This window comes from Brassica rapa, chromosome A01 (genome assembly GCF_000309985.2).
Source record: "Brassica rapa cultivar Chiifu-401-42 chromosome A01, CAAS_Brap_v3.01, whole genome shotgun sequence".
Classification (NCBI taxonomy): domain Eukaryota; kingdom Viridiplantae; phylum Streptophyta; class Magnoliopsida; order Brassicales; family Brassicaceae; genus Brassica; species Brassica rapa.
In genome coordinates this window covers 19,913,339-19,929,653 of record NC_024795.2, presented here as the reverse complement: position 1 = coordinate 19,929,653, position 16,315 = coordinate 19,913,339, and the positions used below count along the sequence as shown (strand labels likewise).

General features: G+C 34.0%; 1 protein-coding gene and 1 long non-coding RNA gene across 3 annotated transcripts; one reads left to right on the top strand and one right to left on the bottom strand.

Moving 5' to 3' along the window:
* Positions 1-504: 504 nt before the first annotated feature.
* On the bottom strand, positions 505-14,108 carry LOC117132165. The gene is made up of 2 exons (XR_004455688.1): positions 2,361-14,108; positions 505-785 (listed from the first exon to the last, which is right to left on the bottom strand). It is a non-coding gene; the product is annotated as an uncharacterized LOC117132165 (long non-coding RNA).
* A 241-nt stretch (positions 14,109-14,349) lies between these two features.
* On the top strand, positions 14,350-16,142 carry LOC103831757 (syntaxin-32). Of its 2 annotated transcripts, none has more exons than XM_009107671.3 (5): positions 14,350-14,772; positions 14,869-15,119; positions 15,207-15,379; positions 15,513-15,707; positions 15,785-16,142. In XM_009107671.3, exons 1-5 carry the CDS (start codon positions 14,529-14,531, stop codon positions 15,942-15,944), a joined length of 1,023 nt encoding a protein of 340 aa, XP_009105919.1. In that variant the 5' UTR covers positions 14,350-14,528; the 3' UTR covers positions 15,945-16,142. The 2 variants fall into 2 exon arrangements, with proteins under 2 accessions (XP_009105919.1, XP_009105912.1); XM_009107664.3 differs by having other exon boundaries at positions 14,354-14,772; positions 15,510-15,707.
* The last annotated feature ends 173 nt before the right edge of the window (positions 16,143-16,315 follow it).

The window sequence follows — 16,315 nt, the reverse complement described above, 5'->3', positions numbered from 1 at the left end:
GTGGAAAATTAAGGCATAAGATCCAAAACTTCCACGGTAAATAAAAAAGGGAAAATTGTCAAAACGGAACAAAAAACAACATAATTATCTCTATAGTATAAAACCATCACTAAGTTATTTCTATAGTATAATATTTTTCATAATCCCAAAACTAATCTTACCTTAATCGAATTAAACACAAATTAAAATTATTTTAAAAAAGTTTAATGAAAAGAGATAAAAAATGAGGGAAATAATGTTTTAGAAAGGAAAAAAAATGTAAAAATAATTAAAAAAAAAAGAACACAAGACACGGACCAAAAATATCCCCTAACCTAATTACAGTTGGTTTCTACGCCTCTCTTTCTCTCTGTCGAGAGGAACAAGACACGATTATGTGTCTTCGCCGGTGAAATCGAGCTTCCCTTCCCTTCCGGTGTAACCTCTTCGTCTGTCCCTTTCTCATCTCTCTCTTTCTCCAACATCCCTAGAAGCAAGGTAAAACTCGAAACTGTTTCCTTCCAGTTTTTCTTTAGTTTTTTTTGTTTTCGATTTTGATATTTCTACGATTGATTTGTTCAGATCCTATATGATTTTGTGTTATGTCTAAACTATCTCTTTCTTCTTTGCAGGACAGCCGTGAGATAAAACAGAGAAACATAATAGCTCTTGAGCAGTGCCATTACCCTAAACACACCCACGTCTGTAGCTACGCCTTATTTTTAGATTATCTCATTGACACTGATAAAGACGTTGACTTGCTTCTCGAGAAAGGTAACTCATTTCTCTTTATTTTATATCAGTATCTCTACTATATAAAAGGTACTAATTTAAAAGCTCCTAAACTATGCCACATAGACACAAATATTCTCATCCAACCAAACTTACACGTCAGCTACTTTTTTACTCTTCCATGTATTATAATTCTTAACAAATGTAGCCCATCAGAAAAGGCCCAAATCTCATTTATATGAACGATATATTTATCAACCTTTTTTTCTTTTTTGAAAAAGGCTTATATATTTTACCCATTATGAACAACAGGTTTTATATGCTTGAGTTATTTACTTTTTTTCCAACAGTCTACAGCTTTTAACACCATATATAGGCATGGGCATTTGGGGTCCCAATCGGATTTTGGTTTTATCCATTCGGGTTTTAGTTTTCGGGTTTATCAAAATCAGTCCCATTCAGGTAATATAAAAATTCGGTTCGGGACCGGTTCGGTTTTTATCGGGTTCGGTTCGGGGTTAGTAAATCTTCAAAGAACCGGTATAAACCATTGTACTTTCGGGTTCGGGTCTCAATCGGTTCTTCGGTTTAAAAATACCTGATTTGTACCTATTTTGTAACTAAAACATAAATGAAATCGGTTATTTGGATTTAAAATACATGATTTGTACATATTTTAATAGCCAAAACATAAGTAAAATCGATTCAAAAATAAGAAAAAAACATCAAACGTAATCATTTAAAATCATGCGAAAGATAAACATAGTTAATGATAGAAAGAAAACCAGATAAATGAAATCATAAAACAAAAACTAAGTTCTCATGAAATGAGAAACATTATTCAATGAAAACAAAACCAAAATCTAAAAGCTTCATGCTTCAGCCGCCACATTCCACCATCAACTTTCATGTAATAGATAATTATTTTAGAAGTTCAATAATATCTTAAAGTATTTTGGATACATATTAAGAATTAAGATCATATTTGGTAGAAGTTCTTTTTGTGATTTTAAATATTTTGGGTTCTATCGGATATCCATTTAGGTCCGGATTCGGTTTGGATAATACCCATAACCAAAAGTACCAAAAAACCAAGATCCATTCGGTATTTATGTCGGGTTTGGATTCATTTATATCGGATCTGGTTCGGTTTGGATTTTCGGGGTCGGTTTATTTGCCCAGCCCTAACCATATAAATAAAGAGAACAAAATAGTAAAACTAAGGTGCTTTGCTATTAAATATTGAAATTTATAAGTGTAATATTAAGGTTTGGACAAGGCACGTGATGCAGTCTACAAGAGTAAACATTAGAACCAGATTTTTTTAGTAATGAGCATGTTTTGAGGTAATTCATGAATATTATCTAAAAACAAAAGTTCATAGTATACAGTAACAAAAACTTTAGTTATATTCAAAATGTCCAATTCTAATTGCCTCTAAATTGTGTGCAAATATTGAACTTACATGAAGGGTGTGTTTTAAATACTAACTTAAAGCCAAAAGAAATCATCAACGCAACATTATTAATAGACAACATTTCTAGCTACTTTTCAAGATCAAATTTTGCACTTTTAAGAATAGAACTATCAAATATGTCATATATGTATGCTGAATTTTAATAGAAAATTATATAACCACAACCTAGTACATATAAAACGTGTGCATTGAATGATTTGTGGTGGTTTCTGGTTTGAAAGGAATACTAAAAAGTTGGATTTGGCAACCCGCTAAAGTTGCGCAGATGGTGAACAAGCTCGTGACAGTCATCGTAGATCCTGGTTCTTACTATTATGATATAGCGGGTGAAGTCAACAAGTACTATAGAAACATGATGAATAGGTCAAATGCCATCCTCAAGCGTGTGTATTTTGGTAACCCATAGACATGGACAGCCACCATCGGCTCTACGTTTCTATTGGTGATGACACTTATCCAGACTTAGGCATCGACCGTTCAGGTTAAGCAGAATGAACGTTAGAGATGCCGTTGCATCTCTATCTCTAGTTGGTTTGCAGTTTCCAACTTTGTCGTGGGTACTACGTTATTTGTAATAATCTTGCAGATTAATGATATTCTTCTTCTTTCTTTTCTAGCTTTCTTTTATGATAGCTAATCTGTATCCTGAAGCTATTATGACATTGGCAAATGAGATTTCAAAAAAAAAAGAACAAAGTATAAGACATGCTCGAACCACTAGCAGCAACCAAGAAAATTAAGTAGTTTCACACGATGCATGAAACTACCAAAAATTTGTTCCTTAGTCATAGAACAAGAGTTTGTAAAAATCAAATGACAAACTATGGAGAAATCATAGATTGATGAAAAAGAAAAACCAAAATCATTTTTTTTTTATATTTTGACAAAAAAAATCGACCAGAATATGTTTTAGGAAATTATAATATATTTTTAACTGAAACTTCCTTAATTTTCGGAAAACCAGTTTTTTTTATCCGTAGAAGACACCTTCTACACCGTGTAGAATCATAATAAAAATCATGAATACAATTTCTACTTCTTGTAGACGTTTGTGTTAAGTTTAGATTTCGCATACCCAAAATTTCAGAATACTTCATAAAAGTAGAAACTGTATTCAAGATAAAAGTAAAAATCTTTACAATTAGTAGAATTTGCATTCCTCATATTTAGAATTTTAATCATAAGTAGATTGTTTTTTCTAAAAAAAATAGATGGACTTGTTTATTCTGGAATTCGTTTTCTACTTACCCATTTTCTGTAGAAGACGAATTCTACTTTTAGTATAACGTAATTTTAAGTTTTTATTTATCAAGTTTTTCAACCAAAAAAATATATGTTTATGTATATAGGTGTTTTATTAATTGTTTATATTTTTAATATTTTTTTGAATTTATAAAACTATTTATTTCATTAATATTCAGAAATAAAAGGGTAAAAGAGAGAGAAAATGGATAAAAATGGTTTTATACTATAATGACAACTATATTGTTTTTTTGTTCAATTTCTCCAATAAAAAATAGCAGGCACTTGTTATTGTTAACCAACCATATTAATAGCCCACCATAAAAAAAAACTGAACTTATTAAAAAGATGAAACGCATGATTGCATGAACGATAGGGGAACGCACATATTATGGTGACCTCATAGATAGTAATAGTGTTTTAAATCAAATAAAATAAACAAAACTTTGATCATGCTATCCATATAGTGGACCAAATGGTTGGACCATATATCCAGACAACAAAATCTTATCTAACTCGTCTCAAGAAATTGTCAGATCCGAATGTTTCGATAGAAGGTCATATGTACAGAATGACAAAATAGTTCTCATGTAACTCATTTTTCCTTAGATCAAACTCATGTGACTAATGTAGTCGACATGAAAACATAGTCTACTCTTAAATGAAAAAAAAAACACTTTTGACTCATCTTATTATACAACAAAAGCATTTTATCATTGATTCAAAAATGTTGTTTATAGAGCTTGCTAAAAAATATACCAAAGGAAAGAAATCTGTATTTGTTGGGTATCTCGAGCAGAGAAATCTGCTTTAACGTTATTGAGATGAATCCGTCGAACTAACTCTTCAGATATTAAAAAAAAAATATATATATATATATATATATATATATCTTCAGATATTTAATTTACGTAGAGAGCTCGTTTGCAAAAGCATGCTATTCTCTCGGGCACACAACCATTCAGTAGCGTGTAGCCAAATTTGAACATATTGTTATTACGTCTTATCAAACTTCACATTTTCTATACTACGCCCCTTGATTTGAAGCGTGGACAAATTCTTTAGTCCCTCTAGAGACCAGAGCTCTAACAAATCATACATTTGTTTATGTTGAAGGTACACATGATCCTCACATTTCGTTTTCTCAACCTTGTGTTGCCACTAGGCCTGGGCATTTTACCCGGACCCGAAGACCCGACCCGAAACCGAACCGAAAAAACCTGGTTCGGGTAGGAATCGACCCGATCAAATTACCCTATCGGGTCTTGTTGTAGAGGACCCGCGGGTCTTGGACCCGACCCGACCCGAACCCGAAACCCGATGAATATCCGAATTAATAATGTAAATTAAATAAAATGCATCAAGGGGAATCGAAGATGGGTTATTTGTCTAGAGAATATGGGGGTCAACCACTAGGAGACAACGAATTGTTGTTGTATTTCGCATAGTTTAGTATATATACACATTTTAATATAATAAAACACACAAATTTTGAATAAAATTTTGAATATTTTCGGATATATAAATATTTTCAGATATTTTTTTGTATTTTTAGGTTTTTTTTAGATCGAACCCGAACCGAACCCGACCCGAAACCGAACCGAATCCGAACCGATAAATTCTAATTACCCGAATGGGTCTAACTATCTAAGACCCGATCCGACCCGGACCCGGCACGACCCGAACCGACCCGGAACCGAAAATTTGAAATTACCCTATCGGGTCCTAAACTCTTTTAGACCCGAAAAACCCGGACCCGAAAGGACCCGATCCGAATCCGACCCGACGACCCGAATGCCCAGGCCTAGTTGCCACTGCCCTTTTTAATAGAAATGTTATCAAGTTGAAGAATAAATTCAGCACATACATTATATTTTTTTGTTTTATTTTGTAAAGACATCAGTATCATTCCTACATCAGTAATTATATAGTTTATTGTATTTCATTTTCCCTTTAATCATCCATCAAAAGAACGTTCTCATCAGGAATATTAAGTATAGGTTGATCGAGTTAATCGCACTTATAAAAGTGTGTTAGTATAAATCCAGATAGAGATAACGGTTTCTCGTACGAAAATAACTGTTTGTAATTTAAATTCCCAACCTAGAATTTCGAATTAATATCGTTTGCTTTGATTAGTAATGTTTTACTGCCTTGGTACATCGTATACCATGTCATGTAACCATCTGGTGGCACTGGAAGGTATATCACCATTTTTAGCACATCACCAACTTTTACTACTATTTTGTATCGTTTCTAACTATGCTGACATTTCGTATTTCTCTTTTATACCATCCATCCAACCTTCTATGGTTGAGTTTGTACTGCAAACTTAAGTTTCTTTTGTTAATAATGGAAGCTCCGTATTTTAGCTCTGTAATCTCTTCTAGGGCATCAATCACTCTTTAGAAATTCTAATTTCAAAAATAACATTCTGTAGAAAAGAAGATCTGTAACCATGACATAAGTGAACCTTCACACTACTACCAAACCATCAAAGTTTTGGTTTCTTACTTAAGTTGAATATTTGGTCTTAGACATGTGTAACAGTATAAAAATTGGAATGATTCCAACATGGACGGACGAAAATACCGTTTTGTTTTATAGATTATCCATAATTATGGGAAGGTTTGAAATGATAAACTTTTTATCCGACTTTTGTTTCGTCATCATCAAGTGAATAACCTTCTTTAAGTTACTGGAAAGCAAGAAACGAGCCTTTCAGAACGGTTGTTTTCGAGTTAGATAATAGAGAATAAACGTATAAAGAAACAACATAAACAATAATGCTCTCAGAAGAATAAACTTTGTCTGGAAAGAACATTAGGTAACATAGTAAAATCACAAGATTAAACGTAATAATTATAATATATTATGAGGGTATAGTCATAATCAGGCTAATCTTTAGGATAAAAATAATTTATCTCACCGACCTAGCGTTATGTCGGTTTTGTGTCTTTTAAGTGATACATGTCCATTTGACCAAAAAAAAAAAGAGTGATACATGTCCATTTCGTTGCTTTAGTAGATTATCTATGGCACACGAAAATTTTGGTGGGTAAAGATGATCGAAGATGTACTGAAATTATCAAATTATATTCGTTTTATAAATTTTTGATTTTGTGTATGTCAGTGGATTTTCTAATCATTTCGGTAAAAGGTGTGGTCAAATAATATATCAAATTTGATGCAAATGAGTGTTAAAGAGACAAAACACTTTAAAAATAATCAAGTGCCGGGATAAGGAATTCATGAATACTTCATGAAACATTTTCGTATATCCAAGCTTGTAACATATGAAAATTGTAGGGAAACTCAATAGTTCTGAAGTTTTCTTACAGTTTAAATCCTTTGTCTGTACCAGGGTATCTTTCAAATAATTTGGAAACAAACGAAGTTGACAAACCACAACACACATTCAACTACATTTTTTTACAAAAAGAATGTCTAGTACAAAACGTAAGATTGGATATATATACAAACTAATTAAGCAAATATAATGCATCCTAATCGCTAGTGACAGCAAATCTGGTTTGGCTGTTAAACACTAAAGACCAATCCACCTTAAGCTGCCTTTTTTACTTTGACGAAAACCCATTTTTATGAATTGTAAAATAGATTACGTACCCTTTCCTTTGATTACTTTATTAATTGCTCTTAAACCTTATATACCTAACGAGTGAGACGCTTTTAATACATTTCCTTACCTCAACTCAATTGGTTGAAAGAGAGGATACATTGTCCTTTCCATATACGACATTCCAGTCTAGTGAATGGATTGAAAAGTCTAGAAGATAGAGAGCGATATGAATATTTTAGAAAATGAGAGATGTAGAGTAGAAGTGAAAAGCTTGAGGTTGAGAATGGTGGGGTTCATATATCATCATCATCTTGCACACGAGTGCCAATACAAATCTTTTCCTTTTTTGCCAAAAACAAATCTTCTTTGTTTATATAATTAGTGTTGGTAGGCAAATTATTACATCATTCTTCTAAAATATTCTTTCTTCTTTCTGCTACGAAGTAGAAAAGAACTCCCCACAAATTCTTATTACATCACTTAAGTTTCATTTCTGAATAGCCTGATTAATTATTTTCAAACCTAGGCACATTAGTTTTTCTTAAATACTTAAATGTATATAATGAACAACATAAACATAACATATAAGACTATCTATAACTTTAACAATGTGGCCATTAGTTTTAGACTAGTACTATACTATCACAACCGGTCTTTGAGTCGAGCTAATCAAACTTATGATTGATCATTTATTTTGGTCTGTTGTTTACATATGATGTTTTTTATTATTATACGTGGCCACGTTAAACCGGCCAACTTATTATGACCTGAGTTGAAGGATTGTTTGGGCATTTTTGCAAATCATAAAAATTTCCAGCTCCCAGTTAAATTTTGTTAGTAAAACATAAAATTTCAAGAAAGAGTTTAAATAAGAGTCAAGAAGATAAACGGCTTTCTAATTTTCTTTTCGTTTGGTAACAGAACGGGTTTGTAAATATTTTACATAAAATATGTGAATACATGCTAAAAGATTAAAAAAACAGGATTAGAACCACGTGATCATACCCTCCTTTAATGAATCAAGTATATTATGAAGTTAGATTGCGTGCGCTATAATTGTCGTACATAAACCTGCTTTTGTCACAGCTTTGTTGCTGTTTAGGAGCTAGAACGACATACTGGTGTCGATCTTTTGTCGGTTGCCCATATCTTCTTTCTTTTGTATTTGGGCTTGAAGAAAGCATCCTTCTTACCTTGTGTCTTTGCTTCACTACTGTTTACAAACCCCCTTTGTGGCAGGTAGAACATACAACCCAAGTCTACGAGAAGCAAAAAATGGTTGCTGCGTTAAGGAATTTGTGAAAGTGCCATCAAGTTGTTCAGCACCTGGAATTTGATGAACCACTTAGGCACCAAGTACAACTCTGTACATGAACATAGTGAAAATCCGTATACAAATGTTTCGGTCTGATTGTGTTGAATTGGATTCTTTGTTAAGTAAACCACATATATTTTATCACTGTATACTCCATGTATGACTAGTAACGAGAACCCCATTTATCAAATAATAGTAGCAATCAACTTCAATTTTACAGCCCTATCGGACAAAGTACAATATTCTGCTTCAGTGAAAGAGTGTGAAATTGTGAGATTGCGTATAGCAGACCAGGAGATTAAATTTGAGCTAAGAAAAGTGTAGAAACTTCAATTTTACAGCCCTATCGGACAAAGTACAATATTCTGCTTCAGTGGAAGAGTGTGAAATTGTGAGATTGCGTATAGCAGACCAGGAGATTAAATTTGAGCTAAGAAAAGTGTAGAAACCCTGGTACACCTCTGTGTCTCTCGGTAACAAGCTCAATCAGTCACTATAATCGTGAGTAGTGAAATTAGTATTATATGCAAGGTTTATTCCCAGTCAATGTGCATCTTTAAAATAGTGTTAAATGCACTTTAGATTGGAGAAGTCATTGATTTAGGAGAATGCATCTTCTAGCAGACATAGTTCACCGCATATTGTATGTCGGGTGTACTGAAGCTTTCCAACAAAACTCCAAAACTATGTTGATTTTGAAAACAACTCTTCCTGACAATGCACTTTACCTAGTTGCAAAGGAAGATGGGTAAGCATTAAAGCACAATCAGCTATTCCCACTATGATACGTAAGTCTGATATATGATTCTCTTGGCATACGAACAGATCATCGCTCTGAAAGTATGGTTGGATATCAAGAAAATAGTGGAGAGGAATCATATCTTTCACTACAAGAAATAACCCGATTTGCAAGAGAAAAACTCTAAAAAGTTGCAAATGGACATTTGCGAGGTATTTGATAATGACGGTTTTTCCTCGCAAATCTTTACTAGCAAATTGTTTTTTTTTTTTGGTTGCTATTCCCTCCGCAATCTTTAGCACATTTGCTTAGAATTCGTGAAGGAATCAGAGTATACCTTCATAATTTTTTAGTAAATTTGCAACAGAGAATTTACCCTTGCTTTGTCCAAAAAAATGAATTTACCCTTGCAATTCCCTAACTAATTTACAAAGTATTTGCGATGGATCCAAAATACACCCTCGTAATTTTCTAGTAAATTTGCTAGGAATTTGCGAAGAAACAAGAAGTCTCCATCGCAATTTCATAAAACAAAATTTTCTTTACAAAATTAAATATATAGATTAAAATTATTAAAAACAAATAAATTATAATTAACATTAAATCTGAAATTCAACACAAATAAATTATAATTAACATTAAGGTACTAGTGTTAAAAAGAATCTAAACGTCTTCGGATCTGTCGTCTTTGGCTTGAATCCTAGGAGGCACGGTGCTGATCTGAAGAATGCTCGCCAAATTTGGATTTTTTTTCAGCCAGATAACCGAGAACGACACGTACCTATGCATGAATCTGACTATTTTATTTCTGAATCACGCGAGCTTGATCTTTGATAATTGTCTTTGGATAACCGCTGGCAGAACCTCTAAAAGAAAACAAAATAGGAGCGGTAGCAGAGATGCTAGATATTTCTTCAGTGAATCAAGTCCATACATTCTTTCCTTTCTACGGATAACGACTACATGTCAATTTAAAAGCTGTCAAAATAAATAAAAAATTATTTTAAAACTTTAATAAGAATTATTAGAAGGGAAATATGCCTGTATAACCAAGAAAAAAAGGATAATTCATGAAGTAGTCAATTTCCCTAATATAACGATACACAATGTGTCTTTTCTATAATATTGCCATCCTACCCTTTCATTTAACCGGTAAAACCTGCAAAAAAATTATAATCTAAATTATTAACTAGTGATTCTAAAAGAAAGACGTGGCCTTTAGTTACTCTCACACAATTAACAAAGCAAATGGTAAAATATGGAAAGGTCAATAGATTCATCTTCATATTTGAGCGATTAAGACGCCACCGATTACATTTTTGGTGAGTTTGTGGAGAAGAAGACCATTATCGAAGGCTCGGTAGGTGACAAAAGGCGTGAGTAAGACGGCACCGTAACGGCGGTAACACAAATTCACATTGCCTATTATGTAAGTTGTTTTACTGCTCTTAAATTTTCTGAATTTTCATTCATTACATATTACATGTCGGAATCTGATATTGTAAAGTAAAGAAACCAGAAGTTTGGGATTTTCTGTTTATATACATGGTGCTTGTACTCCATTTGCATGACAATATAGTTAACTGTGTATATACATGGAAATAGACCTGATGAAGATAGCTATGTCAACCTCTAATACTTTGTTTGTGTGAATTTGTAAATAAAATATACTATATAAAAGTAAATAAAGTAGTATAGATGTCTATTTCCATAATATATAAACTATATTTTGGTGGGTGACTGTGTTGTATATAAATGGAGTAGTACATATGTCTACCCGCATAGTATAGTAATTATTATGTTAATAGTATAGTATATGTTATAGAAGTGGTTTTCAGTTTAAAAATAATGTGTGTTGACATCACCACATAATTAATCATCATAATTTAATATGTGATGTTCTGTGATGTATGAAATTGTTGATGAAATTGTCTCTGTTGATGGTGAAGGATTGTGGTGAATAATAGAGTTTTGAAGACTTGTGTGGCGAGTGACATGACTTGTTCAGTGGCGATCACCTCCATCTATACAATCGAAACTATTGTATTCGTTTCTGCCGCAATTGTCCCTCTTCTCATAATTCTATGACTGTATGTTCTTCTCTTCTATCTAGTGAATCAACAACAAAATTATTTTCTCCGATGCGGTTGCATGTACTATCTTCACTGATGTCGTCAGATATACTTATTTTTTATTGTTGTGAATGACAAACAATATTGAATGTATTGACCTTTCCATATTTTATATTGATGTGTATATGATTTTGTAAAGAGAAATAGTATATTAAACATAAATGGAATAAAATTTATTATGACATCAGATAAAACATAATACAATGTGATGTTGAGTCGAATGGTATTCATATGATGTTTCTTTAATATTACATAATATAATTTAATACTACACAATTTTATGTACTTTTTAAATTTTGATATTTGGGTTTAGGGTTTATCTTTGGATTAGGGTTTAGTGATTTAAGTTTAGGGTTTAGTATTTAGAAAGTGAAGGAGTATGGTTTTGGGTCGGCATGAACTTCTTCCTTACAATCATATATATTTCATAATCTCACCAATAGGTACTATGTTATTTATTTTATTTCATGCTATTTGGGTTTATGATTTATATTTAGGTTTATGGTTTATATTTGGATTAGGGTTTAGTGATTTAAGTTTAGAGTTTAGTATTTAGAAAGTGAGGGAGTATGGTTTTGGGTCGGCATGAACTTCTTCCTTGCAATCATATATATTTCATAATCTCACCAATAGGTACTATGTTATTTATTTTATTCCATGTTATTTGGGTTTATGATTTATATTTAGGTTTAGGGTTTATATTTGGGTAAGGTTTAGTGATTAGAGTTTAGGGTTTAGTATTTAGAAGGTGGGGAAGTATGGTTATTGTCGACGTTAACTTTTTTATGCAATCATAGACATTTCATAATTTCACCAATATGTACTATGTTATTTATTTTGTTCCATTCTATCTGGATTTTGGGTTTATATTTGAGTTTATTGTTTATATTTGTTTTTAGGGTTTACTGATTAAATTTTAGGGTTTAGTATTTAGGGGTTGGGTGAGATTGAGATAATGTTTAGTATCTAGGAATTGTGGTTGGGATATGTTTAGTATTTAGGGATTATAAGTGGATTTATAATCCTATACTACTTAGGTGATATGGAACAGAACATTCGTCATATGTATGTAAGATATACATGGAAACGTCTCCCATATATTTGTACTTATATTATTCTATCTAAAATATATAGTATGGAACTACATTCTTGTGGCTTTCTCCTACTCTTAAAAACAGAAGAGTTGTAAACCACAATTGTAAATTTATTGCAGTAAATACATCATTGCCTCTCCCCAACCGCCCACTCCACTGTCTTTGTTCGTGATTATATTACTAAATTACAAACAGGGTTCTATTCTACGTTAGTCATGTCGAATGGAAACGTCTCCCATATATTTGAATTCTATCTAAAATATATAGTATGGAACTACATTCTTGCATTCTTCGTTAAACACCGTTGTTTTTTTCACACTTAAGCTTTTCATCAACTCGTCTCTCTCCATGTTTTCCTTCCTTTACTTTTGAATATGGTTTACCCACGCGCTTTATAAAGTGTGTCATTGTTATTAAGGGACACAAAATCACCACGTTGTTTTTTCCATGAGTTGGAACCGGTAACTTCTTATGTATAAGGACATAACCGGCAGAAAAGAAGGCAAAAAGCGAACGAATGTATTACGTCAAAATCTTGTCCATTCCCTTGACTTTATTTTTTTTTGTAGCTACTCAGCCAATTAGCCCTTATTAGAATGTATTCAATTCAATTCTCAAAATTTGAATTCTCGATATCATGTTGTAATGGTAACAACCACTAGCCTTGATTTACTTGTTAAAAATAAAAAGTCACTAGTGAGGCAGTCATAAGCAAGAGGATCCTCCTCATTGATATTGCCAGAAGCCAGTAGATCTATGTGATAGACATTTGTTGGACCAAGGCCCATGTCCATCTATCTGATAGACATCTGTCTAGGAAAATGTGAAATTACTAATTGTGCTCTTCATCTTTATTGAGAATAAAGTTTGGCAATTTATCCGTTAATTTTGTTTTGATTCGATTTGGATATCTATAAATCTTCGAAGTAACGTGTGGTGAAGTTTAACGCCGTCGGAGTAGTCAACCGGTGGAGGACGCTTCACGGGTCGCACACGGTGAGGCCCTACATCCCAGCACCGGCGTCACTGCAGATTGTCCGGTGGTAAGGTCTCACGCCATTTGAAGCTAGGGTATGCTGTTCCGGTTGTGTTTGTTGGTTGTCAGGTCCGATTTTATCAGTACGGCTCTGTGCCGTCTTTCCGGCTAAGGAGTGAGACGGTCAAGTCCAGTGATGCTGAATCTAATCAAGGTTGCACCATTTCGGTGTTGAAGAATTGGTCCGAGTCCGGAACGCATATCTTTTTGCGACTAATGCTTGGTTTCTAAATGTTAAACTTTGATTAGTTTCAGTTTATCTTCGGACTTCCCGTTGTTCATTCGTGTGGTCGAATTTAGGGGTCTAAGAGACAGTGTTTTCCGAGTCGTGGGGAATGCTTGTACTCATTGGGTAGAATTACAACAAAGTCTCGATCGGGTAGCGTAGGATCCATCTATGTGTTCCTGGGTGATACTAGATTACTTTGTTTGTAAGTGTGGTTGAATCCTTTGTGGTTAAGATCATGTACTACTCCTTTGGTTAATGAAAAGTTGAAGTTGAGCCAAAAAAAAAAAAAAAAAAATCTTCGAAGTAAAGTAAATACTATTTGGAACATAGTGGAGTTCTCTCAACTCTTCTTGTTTTGTCAATATCCGTTAAAATGACAAAAAATCATAAATACAAAAGTTTCAGAGTGGGATATCTACTCCAATTCAACATTTATATCTACAGTTAAATATAAAATTTTAAATGTATAAATTTATGTAGTTATTATTTTAACATACTATTTAGAACATAGTGGAGTTCTCTCAACTCTCCTTGTTTTGATCTCTCTCATACATAACCCTTTTTCAAGCGCTCTACACAACTTATTAGAGTAAGAATTAGTAAATTAGGTTAAAGATTCTTACGACTAAGCCCGCCCACATAAACGAATCCATTAACCTCTTTGTGAAGTGGGCTTTGAGTCAAGCTAATTATTTGTCATCCGACTGACAAGTCAAGAATTTAGCGTGACTAAGGGTTTAGGATATACCGGTTCGACTAACCGGATCAGGCCGAGTTACACATTGGACATTTTAAAACAAAAAATGATAAATAGAGAGACAAAATGAGAAAACTATGCCGACGCGTTGATCGGATTTAGCTTCTTTCCTTTCCACAGGGCACACACACGGTGGCGCGATTGAAATTCAAATCGGGAAAAATTCCATCGATACTGTGAGAGCCGAGATCCGGAGCTTCTTCTCGAACGAAGAGAATGCAAGCGAGGCATGGGCAATCGTCGTATCGAGATCGGACGGACGAGTTCTTTGGTGTCGTTGAAAGCCGGAGGAGATCGATTGCTCCAGCGGCGGCGAATAATGTGCCGTACGGTGGTGGCGGGGGAAGAAGAGAGGATCCGAGATCTGCCGCGGCAAATCAATCGGAGTTCAGCAAGAGAGCTTCTCTGATCGGTTTAGCTATCCACCAGACGTCGCAGAAGCTATCCAAGCTTGCTCAACGTAAGTTTCTTTTATTCGTGAAATCTAGAGTAACTCGGCTTGCTTTAGGATCCAATTAGTGGAAGAGTATAGTTTATTAACTTGTCATTTTGTCAGTGGCAAAGAGGTCATCAGTTTTTGATGATCCTACCCGGGAGATACAAGAGCTGACGGTGGTGATCAAACAAGAGATCTCTGGTCTAAATGGCGCTTTACTCGACCTTCAAGCTGTACGCAACTCCCATAATGATGAAAGCAACATCTCTAGAGACACAACTACTCACTCAGCAACCGTTGTTGACGATTTAAAGAATCGCTTGATGGACACTACCAAGGAGTTTAAGGATGTTCTTACTTTGAGAACTGAGGTTCTTTTCTTTCTTTCTTTCCTTTTAGATATTTCTACTTTTGAGTAAGCTTCAGAAATTACTATTTTTACTGGTCTGGTGCTGCAGAACATGAAGATCCAAGAAGATCGAATGAAAAAATTCTCTAAAATCTCTTCAAAAGAATCAGCAAACCCATTTGTTCGCCAGCGCCCTTTGGCTTCTAAGCCTTCACCTAGTCAACCTGCTCCTCTTCCATGGGCAAATGGCTCTTCTTCATCTTCATCTCAGATAGTCCCTAGGTAATGTATTACTAATCCGATAACCATAGAGTTTGAAGTTTCAGAGTAGAACATGCCTTACTTCTCTTTTAATCTGGCTAAGAGTTAGCGTTTATAATTGAAGACCTTTCTATATGTTCTGAGTTTACAGTAGGCAGGGAGAGGCCGAATCCTCACCATTATTGCAACAGAGTCAACAACAACAGCAGCAGATGGTCCCGTTGCAAGACACATATATGCAGAGCCGAGCAGAAGCTCTACACAACGTAGAATCAACAATCCATGAGCTAGGCAATATCTTCACACAACTAGCAACCATGGTTTCTCAGCAAGGGGAGATCGCTATCAGGTTCTTAAAAACCAAAACCATGTCTTAAAATTCACTGAATATTTGTGGAAAACTTAATAAGTTGTTGGTTTGTACAGAATCGATCAGAACATGGAAGATACATTGGCGAACGTGGAAGGCGCACAGAGCCAACTGGCTAGGTATCTCAACAGTATATCGTCTAACCGATGGCTCATGATTAAGATTTTCTTCGTACTGATTGCTTTTCTCATGGTTTTCCTCTTCTTCGTTGCGTAATTTTGAGAAAAAGAAAAAGATTTTAAACATCAAGTCATCATTCTCTTTTCTGCCGTATCTTATTGACATGTAAAGACTAAAATAGAAAGGGATCTTTATGCTCTGTTCAGATCAGTGGAGATATATATTTTGCCTTTTTTATGTAAAATTGTTCTAACGTTTCTCAAATCTCGTTCACTGCTATTATTCTACCATTCATAGTTTTGTTTCTGAACTCTATTTTAATTTCCATAGATGAGAGAATATTTTAAGACTTCTAGAAGACTTTCCATTTGGTAGGTGGAGTAAGTTCCGAGATTGGGTTGATAAAATGGAACATGTCCTTGTGTACAAAGCTGCAACACGAGCGATCAATTTGTTGAAAATACCAT